General features: G+C 43.1%; 1 protein-coding gene across 2 annotated transcripts in view; it reads right to left on the bottom strand.

Annotated features, from left to right (window-relative positions):
* Positions 1-243: 243 nt before the first annotated feature.
* Positions 244-11,431, bottom strand: part of BRIP1 (BRCA1 interacting helicase 1) — a 357,704-nt gene continuing 346,516 nt past the window's right edge. For both annotated transcript variants that reach the window (XM_040424676.1, XM_040424677.1), the window contains 2 exons: positions 8,812-9,150; positions 244-2,036 (listed from right to left, as the gene is read on the bottom strand). In XM_040424676.1, coding sequence (XP_040280610.1) covers positions 1,324-2,036; positions 8,812-9,150 — 1,052 coding nt within the window. In that variant the 3' untranslated portion in view covers positions 244-1,323. The remainder of the gene's footprint in view (positions 2,037-8,811; positions 9,151-11,431) is intronic.

The raw sequence follows: 11,431 nt of genomic DNA, 5'->3' as shown, positions 1-11,431 counted from the left end.
ATAACGGATTGCCTTTAGAGGCATTCCGTTATTCATTCCGTCATAATAGAAGTCTATGGCCTGCATAATGGATCTGTCCCGTTTCAGTTATGCAAGAGAGGACTCCCCTGCATAACGGAAACGGGACGGATCCGTTTTGCAGCCCATAAACTTCTATTATGACGGAATGAATAACGGAATGCCTCTAAAGGCAATCCGTTATGCATTCCGTCATAGAATTGCATTATGGTCCGTGGTAACAGAATCCATAACGCAATTCTGCTTTTACCACCAAAGCGTGAGAGAATTTCAAAATATGAAATTCGCTCATCTCTAGTCACTATACCACTGTAAAGTTCCAGATACCATGCTCCCATACTAATACACATATTTACAGCAATCCGAAAGAGGTAACGTAGCAACTGGTTCTCTCAATGCCTCTAGAATATCTGAAGGTGAGCACAGAGTCATTTTTTCAGTTATGTTGGTTACTTTATTATATGTGTATTTAGTGGTTCCACCATTCAGCCAATGGTTAGCAACATGCATGTTCAGTCCAATAATGTACAGAAATCCATTAGCAAATCCTTACCTTCACTGATTTCCTTCAATAATCATATTCAAAAAGCATTGTAAATGCTACCATGATGTAAAGTCATCGAGTCCCACTGCCCCTGCCCACACGGTACCTGTCAGTTCTCCCTGTATACACATTTTGTGGGCAGATAAAGCCATACTCAAGGGGTTTCTCTAAGATCATTTTACACAAGTAGAAGATTTGGTCAGTTACTTGAAACAAACGTTCATATGAACACTCACACTCGTGTAAATGCCCTAGCGATCAACTGACAAAAGAGCAAATGCTCATTTGTTGGATTATTTCTGCGAGTATGGAAATGCCTGCTAGTTGGAAGAACAGAAGATGAAACAGATGAGCTGCCAACAGTGTAAAAGTATGGGGGATGACTGCTTAAGGTAACAACCGCTTATCCTACATGCACTTTCCATCAGCCTGTGTGTATATATAAAAAAAAAAAAAAAAAAAGCCTTTTAAACAGGTGCTGATCAACAGACTTGTCCATGTCCATCACTGCTCGTTATTGGGACATGTTAAAGGACCCTGTGCCCTGGTAGTAGATCAAATGAAACAAAATATCTATGTGCTCAGTATCTCCTTCTCAGGACAGCATAGCATTTTACTTGCCTCTCAACATTTGTAGTCAAAATGGGTGTACGTCCCGGGTCTAATCAGGAATATCTCAAAATGGCATACGTGTCCCTCTACCCTTCATAGGCCACAAAAAAGTTCTGTTGTAAGGTATGGCTTTATTCATTGCAGTGCATTTACTTAAGATCAAAGGATTTATTCTTTGACCTAGAAAGTCTATTTCTTCTTTTCTTCTCTCCCTGTGCATCAACAGAATGTTCACTTGGTAACACAGCCACTTTATCTACTATTGTATTAAAATTACAAGTGTTTAAATCATTTTCTGACCCTCTCTCTTTGCCATCACTGTTGTGGTCCTCATTATGTGTAATGCAACCATCATCAGATGGAAACAGCATAAAGTTGTCTGCTCCCTTCATATCAGGACTGTGCCTCTGAATCTCATTGTCAAAAAGTTCAGGAGTAAAATGGATGGTGACATCCTCATCCTCTTCCTCAGTTATCTCAGTTTTTTCTAGTACATTATTAACATCATTTGTATTGTCACAAAACAGTGGAGTGACATTACACACATTTTGAACACAGTCTCCATTACTGGTGGAGGCAGGTGCATCCAAAGTCAGTTTGTTAGATGGGGCTAAACATCTTCCCTCAAGTGCTCCAACCTCAAGATTAGCATTTTGGTAGGTGTCTCTCCTTGAAGAAGAGGGAAGAGGAGTTGAGGTGAGAGGACTGCTGATGAAGAAAGAGTAGAAAGATGACTTCTGCTTTGTGAGGATCAGTTTCTGCTTCTCAGATTTCTCGGTCACTTGCTTTTTAGTTGGAAACCCTTTTTCTCTTTTAAAATTTGTATTTTTAGACCTCTGGGCTCTAAAAACATTAAAATCACCTAATGAAAGACAAAACAGAAAACATAACTGATCATAGCAAGTAACATGCAAAAGTATGTTCATGAATATACAGTGCAATGGGGTACAAAGAGATGTGGGGAATTTGGCCTCTTCAGATACAGGAGTTTCTCCAGAGAAGATGGTAGCTTTTGTGAAATCACAAAAAAACTTTTTTTGCCGTCTTTGCTATAATTAAGGTATATTTCTCCAAGATGAAAATATATTCTCAAGTAACCAATATGAGATTAAAAAAGCAAGGTATAGGCTAGAATAATTTTGCTTTAATGCCTTCTACAAGTGGATGTGGCTCAAATGAAGGACAGTCAATCAACCCCAGATCAACTAAGATATGCGTCAAAATTATCAAATGGTGCATGTTTGTTTAATAACTCTTTAAAAAATAGCATTTTTGTCTACAGATGTTACACATGCAAATATTTTTTGTCCCAAAATGTTGCAACTGATACATTTGACATCCACCTCATAGTTAGCCATGTCCACTTTCGCGCTCGTTTTGGAAATCCGCAAAACACAGGGCCTCATTTATCAAAACTATCTCAGTTGCCCATAGTAACCAATCAGAGCTCACCTTTTATTTCTTAGCGTGTTCTGAAAGGTGAGCTCTGACTGGTTGCTATGGCCAACTAAGACCGTTTTTATCATGCCCTGCTCAGGCTATGTGGGGAGGTCTGCCAGGTTAGCAGCACGTGTGTAGCCTTTTGTTTTTGTTTTGGAGTTGAGCTATATCCGCCTCCCTTCAGGTGCACTGGGTGGGGTCGTTGGTTTGAGTTTAAATTACACCCACTCCCAGTGTCCTGTGCGGGTTATAGCTTCTGTCTGGCTCTGTGAAAAGAAGTCAGAGACAAGGAAAGAAAAAAGAGGGTTAGTCGCTGGGCCTTCAGACCTCGGGTCCAGGGATAACTTCGCAGGGCGCCACAGGGAAGGCAGAAGAAGTGCAACTCAATTTGAAAAAATTATGACAAAAATATTATTATTAGAAAAATATTATTATATTAGTAGAGCAGAGAAGGGCAGGCTGCCAATGGTCTCAACCTAACCCTGATGCCCTCCGGGTAGGTGATTGGAAGAAAAGAGTGATGTTGCGTGGAGACGCTAAAAAGGACCACAGAAAAGGCGCCAAATTCCCTAGTGTCTAGGATTGGGATAGTATATAGCCCAAAGACAAAGGCTTAAGTCGTTGGATGTACGCAAGTGGAGTCGCAATACTTACACACTCACAAGATGTATATATTCTCAGGATCAATTCATATATGATAAAACAATGGTAAAAACAATAATATGCAGATATAAAATCAAAATTTTAGTGACTCACTTCACCCAGGAGGGTAATGTGGGATAAAGCTCAAGACACCCACATCACACCTCCTGCGCCTGGGTCGCCCGTAGAGTCTCTGAAACGAACAATAATCACTCAGGAGTTCTTGTTCTTTCTTTTCTTTTCTTCCAAAGCCAGGGTAGGGGAGTGAGTGGCTCAACGCATTTCGGGGCCTCTTAATGGGTCCCCTTCATAAGGAGCAGATATCTGCTTCTGATGAAGGGGACCCATTAAGAGGCCCCGAAACGCGAGGGAGTGGTGGAGCAAGCAGGTATGCAAGCTCCCTGTAATACTCGTTTTCTCCTTCCAGCTATGGTGGCGCTAGACTCAAGAAATTTTTTTGTTGAAGTATTCATTGACTGTGGTGCTGGGGTAAACCTTATTGATTTTCTTTTTTTTTCAAAATCTGGATCTAAGTACTTGCACTTTAGAAAGAGAGATTCCGGTTTTCGCAATTGATTCTTCCCCTCTTTCTCAAAGGAGTCTCACTCATATTGCTCATGGTATTCTGTTAAGGGTGGGAGATTATGTCTTGTTTTGTCATGAAGGACTTGCCCGCTCCTATAGTCTTAGGGTTACCGTGGTTGACAAAACATAACCCAATTATAGATTGGCAAGCAAGACAGATCATTGGTTGGAGTGAATTTTGTTCGGACAATTGTCTTGGCACATCTATCTCTGGTGTGTACTACAGCTCTACCTCAGTATCTCTCAGATTTTGCGGATGTCTTTTCGGAGGGTGGGGCTCAGGAATTGCCCTCTCATAGTGACTATGATTGTCCAGTTAATCTCATCCCAGGGGCTAAGTTGCCAAAGTCTCGGCTTTACAATCTTTCTCAACCTGAAAGAGAGGTCATGCGGAAGTATATTGCCGAGAGTTTGGCAAAAGGTCATATTAGGCCATCTAAGTCTCTGGTGGCAGTGGGTTTATTCTTTGTAAAGAAAAAGGATAGATCGCTGAGACCTTGTTTGGATTTCCGGGAATTGAACCATATTACGGTCCGTGATCCGTATCCCCTTCCTTTGATCTCCGATCTTTTTGATCAGATTGTTGGAGCCAAGGTGTTCTCCAAGTTGGATTTAAGAGGGGCCTACAATCTGATCAGAATCAAGGAAGGGGATGAGTGGAAAACGGCCTTCAACACGCACGAGGGTCATTTCGAGAATCTGGTTATGCCTTTTGGGTTAACTAACGCGCCAGCAGTATTTCAGCGATTCGTCAATGACATTTTCCATCATTTTGTGGGGAGGTTCGTGGTAGTTTACTTGGATGACATTTTAATTTAAATTTACTCTCCTGATCTGAAGACCTATCAGGATCACGTGAGACAGGTTTTGACGATCCTTCAGGAGAATAAATTATATGCCAAATTGGAGAAATGTGTGTTTTCTGTGCAGGAGCTTCAGTTTCTGGGATATCTGCTTTCTGATGCGGTTTTTGGGGTTTACTAATTATTATAGAAAATTTATCTTGAACTATTCTACCATTGTAAAACCTCTGACCGATATGACTAAGAAGGGCGCCGACGTCTCTGTCTGGTCGGATGAGGCATTGTAGGCCTTTTCGGCTATTAAGGAATGTTTTGCGTCTGCTCCCATTCTGGTGCAGCCCGATGTGTCTCAGCCATTCGTGGTGGAGGTTGATGCATCAGAAGTGGGGGTTGGAGCAGTGCTGTCGCAGGGTTCATCTCCTGGCAAATGGGTTCGGTGTGCTTTTTTTTCCAAGAAGCTCTCGGTCGCCGAGAGGAATTATGATGTAGGAGATAGGGAATTGCTGGCCATCAAATTGGCCTTTGAGGAATGGCGTCACTGGTTGGAGAGGGCGTCTTACCCCGTTACAGTATATACGGATCATAAGAATTTGGCTTACCTGCAATCTGCCAAGCGTCTGAATCATAGACAGGCCAGATGGTCACTGTTCTTTACCAGGTTCAATTTTGTGGTTAGTTTTTGCCCGGGGGTTAAAAACGTCAAGGCAGATGCGTTGTCTCGCAGTTTTCCTGGGGGATGTGATTCAGAGGATCCTGCTCCAATTTTGGCTGATGGGGTGGTGGTCTCCGCTCTGTACCCCGAATTGGAGATGGAGGTGTTGGGAGCCCAGGAGGGGGCTCCTGGTTCTTGTCCCCAGGGAGGTTGTTTGTTCCTGATGGACTGCGATACAAGGTATTCAAGGAACATCACGATACTGTCCTTGCTGGACATCCTGGTGGTAAGTCCACCTTTGATCTTGTGTCCCGGAGGTTCTGGTGGCCCGGGTTACGCAAGAGTGTTGAGGATTACGTAGCAGCTTGTGAAACCTGTGCACGGTCAAAGGTTGCTCATACTCGACCTGCTGGTTCACTTCTTCCTTTGTCTATTCCGTCTCGTCCTTGGACACACTTGTCTATGGACTTTATTACGGATCTGCCGAGTTCCTCCGGGAAAACAGTAATTTTGGTGGTGGTTGACCGTTTTAGTAAAATGGCTCACTTTGTATCGTTAGCCAGTTTGCCCAATGCCAAGACTCTTGCTCAGATTTTTGTTGATAATATTGTGAAATTGCATGGCATTCCCTCGGATGTGGTTTCTGATAGGGGCATGCAGTTTGTCTCCAGGTTTTGGAGGGCATTCTGCTCTCGGCTTGGCATTCAACTTTCGTTCTCTTCGGCTTTTCATCCACAGTCGAATGGGCAGACAGAGCGTACTAATCAAAACCTGGAGACCTACTTGAGGTGCTTTGTGGCTGAGAATCAGGAGGACTGGTCCTCATTATTGTCCCTAGCAGAGTTTGCTTTGAATAACCGTAGGCAGGAGTCCACGGGTAAGTCGCCATTTTTTGGCGCATACGGTTTTCATCCTCAGTTTGGTACCTTTTCTGGGACTAGTTCCTCTGGGATGCCAGAGGAGGAGAGATTTTCTTCTGCCTTGTCTTCTATCTGGCGGAGGATTCAAGTGAATTTGGAGAAGATGGGTGAAAGGTATAAGCGAATGGCTGACAAGAGACGTATGACTGGTCTGGACCTGTGTGTGGGTGATCTGGTGTGGTTATCTACTAAAAATATTAAACTGAGAGTACCATCTTGGAAACTGGGTCCAAGATTTATTGGACCTTACAAAATATCTGCAGTGGTCAATCCAGTAGCGTTTCGTCTGGATCTTCCGCAGACTTGGAGGATCCATGATGTGTTCCACAAGTCTTTACTGAAGAAATATGTGAAACCGGTGGAACCATCGCCATTGCCTCCTCCCCCTGTTCTGGTTGATGGAAATTTAGAGTTCGAGATCTCCAGGGTTCTCGACTCAAGAGTTCTTCGGGGTTCCCTTCAGTACCTGGTACACTGGAGGGGATACGGCCCTGAGGAGAGGATGTGGGTTCCGGCTGTGGATGTTAGTGCCAGCCGACTGGTGAGGGCTTTTCACAGATCCCACCCGGATAAAGTTGGGCTGGGGTGTCCGGAGGTCACCCGTAGAAGGGGGGGTACTGTCATGCTATGTGTGGAGGTCTGCCAGGTTAGCAGCAAGTGTGTAGCCTTTTGTTTTTGAGTTGAGCTATATCCGCCTCCCTTCAGGTGCACTGGGTGGGGTCGTTGGTTTGAGTTTAAAGGGATTCTGTCACCTCGTATAACACAAATTCAGATTTTAAACCAGTCATGCTCCACAGCTTACCTTGAATCGGCTGTGCTGTTTTTTATTGTAATCCGTCCAGCAGTTTTGCAGAAAAACGACTTTTATAAAACCCTGAAGGTGCCCAGAGGGGCGTTATGTTCCCCTTTGTGTGCCCAGTAACGCCCCTCTTACAGTGCCCAAAACGCCTTCCTCCAGAATCCCTAACCGCCCACAGCGTCTCATCCCTCTCCTCCCCCTCCCTGACGGCCGAGCGAAGTCTCGCGCGAGCATCGGACGTCACTGGGCTCGGCGCATGCCCAGTGGCGACGATGAAGCTCCTTCCCTCAGTCTCCAGCAAATCGCACTGGCGAAGCCCTCAGTGGGTACTGCGTCTGCGCGAGACTTCGCTCGGCCGTCAGGGAGGGGGAGGAGAGGGATGAGACGCTGTGGGCGGTTAGGGATTCTGGAGGAAGGCGTTTTGGGCACTGTAAGAGGGGAACATAACGCCCCTCTGGGCACCTTCAGGGTTTTATAAAAGTCGTTTTTCTGCAAAACTGCTGGACGGATTACAATAAAAAAACAGCACAGCCGATTCAAGGTAAGCTGTGGAGCATGACTGGTTTAAAATCTGAATTTGTGTTATACGAGGTGACAGAATCCCTTTAAATTACACCCACTCCCAGTGTCCTGTGCAGGTTATAGCTTCTGTCTGGCTCTGTGAAAGGAAGGAAGGATTTGCTGCTCCTGCTCAGAAAAGGTAAGTTGGTTTTTGTTTTCTTGTGGTTTGCTGTCTAGGCTGTTAGTGAGACGCCTGCCCCCTCCAGGTTCTGAGGGAGCAGGCTGCCTCTATCCCCCTTTCACCATGTTAAGGATTTTAGGGAATTTTCAGCCTAGGCACGAGGACACGTTATTCCCACCTTCAGGGTCTGAACGTGGGCATAGAAGTCGAGGGAGAGCTGGTAGGGATTTGTCAGGAGGTGACCTTGATCCCCAGCTTCTCGCCTAGACACTTGTTTGTTTATTTTCTGTGTCTCTAGTATCCTGTCTGCCGTGACAGTTTTCCTGTTAAACAGTTTGGATAAATGAGGCCCACACATTTTTGCATAAAAATAGCTTTGAGAAAAGTTGTGACATTTCTTAAGGGTAACTGATAGAAATACCCCTAAGTGTTTCTAAATGGCCAACACTGTATATTAGCTTACTCATGTAATAAATTTGTTGTAATTGTTTCGTATACAACATCTAATCTACAAAGCTCTAATTAAAGGGGTTATACAACATTAATACAGACCTCCTAGAGTGGCCAACCCGCAGTGGAGATCATACCTACCTGGTCTCGGCTGCTGGCTTCTGTGTCTGTCGCTCCCATACCAGCTCTTTCTCTCCCTACAGCTCTGAAAACAACATTGGTCGACGGGTGGGGTGGGATGGGGGGTTTAGACAAGTGACTGCTGCAGTCAATCACAGACTAGTCATGTGATGCAAGGAGAGCAGGTCACCGCTCCGACATGTGATTGGCTGCAACGGTCACGTGTCCAGCCGTCGACGGATGTTGTTTTCAGCAGTGCAGGGAGAGGAAGTGGCGGTTCAGGAGCGATGGACACCGAACCCAGCCGCGGGGACCAGGTACATATGATCTTCATTGTGTGTCGGCCACTCTTTTAATGATTTATTAGGGCCTCATACGTCCTAATTTCCTACAGCCACCAATACCATATCTTCCACGGCTTAATGCCAATCAGCTATAAATTGTGGTTCTAGGGAAGAAAATAAGTAAATGGCTTCTGTTTTATGAAGGCCATGCTGTAATTCCAAATGAATGAATGCTAAATACAATATGGTCCGATACAAACCTTTATTTCTGTCTTTTTTATCTTCATCAGATCCTGACTGGTCAGAACTAGAGATAATTGTAATTACAGATGGTTGGGAGGCACGGATGGGTGTAGAAAGGGTCTCTTCTGCATGTTGTAAAACACTGTCAGAAGGATGAATAGAGACTTCCAGCAGTGAAGAACTGATAATGCTATCATTGGTGGAAAGAGAAGGTTCCTGAGGACGCATATCATCACTGACCACACTTGATATCTGGACCAGCTGTTGCTGATTTGTAGAAAAAGCTACCAGAGACTCCAGGGCACTGTTAAATGTAGAATGATGCTGGACCAACTGCCGCACCCATTTTGACAGACCTGTATAACAGATTACATAGAATATTTTATTTCAAAAAGTTCCAATACAAATCAAGAATCTTTTTTACATTAACAACATATATACATCTATTCTTATTGTTCTATGCTGTGCAATTCCCCTGTTATTTCTACTAGTAGTTATAAATAAATTGCCAGCAGCTTGCAGTAAAGATAAAGATGGGAGTTACCAGTTGAGGGGTGTGTACCTGCACAGTCTTTCAACAGCAGTACTGAGTGGACAGCGTCAGACACACCCACTACTGGTAACACCCAGCGTACCTTTACTGCAGACTGCTGACAATTTATTTACAAATTTCTAGCAGGAATAATACAGGAATGGCACAACAGAGTCATATGAATAGATGCTTCAGAACTGGTATTACATGGGGAATGCAAATAATTACTAAAATCGACATATCAGGAGAGGTGACAGGTCCTCTTTAATTTTCTAATATCTGTTCATCCCCTCCAAACAATACAACCAACTTTCCTGAAAATGAACTCTACAGTACAAATGGAAGTCAAAGAACATTCATATAGTGATAGCTGAATAGATAAATGTTAAAGGGGTGGTCTCACTTCAGCAAATGGCATTTATCATGTAGGCAATGTTAATACAAGGCACTTACTAATGTATTGTAATTGTCCATATTGCCTCCTTTACTGGTCTGATTCATTTTTCCATAGCATTATACACTGCTCATTTCCAGGAGTTACGACCACCCTGCAATCAAGCAGTTGTGGCTGTGCATGCACACTATAGAAAAAGCACTAGCCTGTGCGTACTCCCACAGGACTGGCCACTAGAGAGAACATCGCTTTTTCCTATAGTGTGCATTCACGTCCACTGCTTCTGGTTTGAAGGGTGGTCATAAACCCTGGAAACAAGCAGTGTATAATGTGATGGAAAAAATGTATCAAGCCTGCAAAGGAGGCAATATGCACAATCACAATACAGTGCCTTGTATTAACTTTCTCTACATGGAAAATGCCATTTGCTGAAGTGAGACAACCTCTTTAAGTCTCCCCCAGTTCTACATGTACAACACAGTCTCAGGGAGTTCTTCTATATGACAAAATGTAGGATGAGAGGCAATTGGGTCTTGTTTAGATTATTTTAATCAACAATTTTAAACGGATGAGGTGTTATCAGTGATTGATAGCATTCTCTGTGTAAGTGTGTATACAGAGATAGCTGTCAGTCACTGATAGTTTTACACATGGGAGGTGTTATCAGTGATTTATAGTATTCCCTGTGGGTATACATAGATAGCTGTCAGTCACTGATAGTTGTACACAGGGAGGTGATATCAGTGATTGATAGTATTCTCTGTGTGTGTATACATAGATAGCTGTCAGTCACTGATAGCTGTACATGGGGAGGTGTTATTAGTGATTAATAGCATTTTCTGTGTAAGTGTGACTACATAGATAGCTGTCAGTCACTGATAGTTGTACACGGGGAGGTGTTATCAGTGATTGATAGCATTCTCTGTGTAAGTGTGCATACACAGATAACTGTCAGTCACTGGTAAGATGGCCCTATGTACAAATGAGCTCAGAAACAGCAGAAATGGATAAACTAAAGTTTTACAGAATTTTACCCACAAAATGTATATCAATCTGCTCAGATTCCCCTGCTCTATAACATGCTTCCTGGAGTTTGTACTGCACTTCATGGTTATAGGTTCTCTTTAAAGATACCATCAGCTAATAGAGGTGAAAGAGAACACTGTAAATAGGAAAACACTGCTGTCTTAGTAACTGCAATAGGGATGTAGTTCCTGAGGGAGACATAATGTGTTTCAAGTGCTCATTTCTATAAATTGTTTGTCAAATCAGTTTTTATTGTAATAAACATATATTAAGAGTTAAGCATTAACACAAGTCAACAGCAGTGATGGGTACACACACTCTCACGATCTAGGACAATTTCCTTACACATCAGCGATATTCAGCTGAAACATAAGCCATAGATTACTGACTCTCAAAACACAAAGAACATACACCATTAAACTAACGGCAATATATTATTTTTCATAGCAGTGCAAAGGAGAAGACCAAGGAGCTACGTATATCGTCAGATTATAGCTGATCTGAGTATAGCAGGTGAACTAAATAAGATTGTGGTGACATCAGAGGGGGGCATTTCTAAAAAAAAATATGTAACCCCCTTACTGACATGTAGGTTGTGTGTTATCTATTATTGTATATTTTCACTACATGTGTTTAATGTAATACTTATTTAACAAGCCCTTGTTACTGTCAGTCTGCATTTTTT

Source organism: Bufo bufo, chromosome 3 (genome assembly GCF_905171765.1).
Source record: "Bufo bufo chromosome 3, aBufBuf1.1, whole genome shotgun sequence".
In the NCBI taxonomy this organism is placed as follows: Eukaryota; Metazoa; Chordata; class Amphibia; order Anura; family Bufonidae; genus Bufo; species Bufo bufo.
The sequence above is the reverse complement of the archived record's forward strand: the minus strand, read 5'-3'. Positions and strand labels throughout refer to the sequence as shown.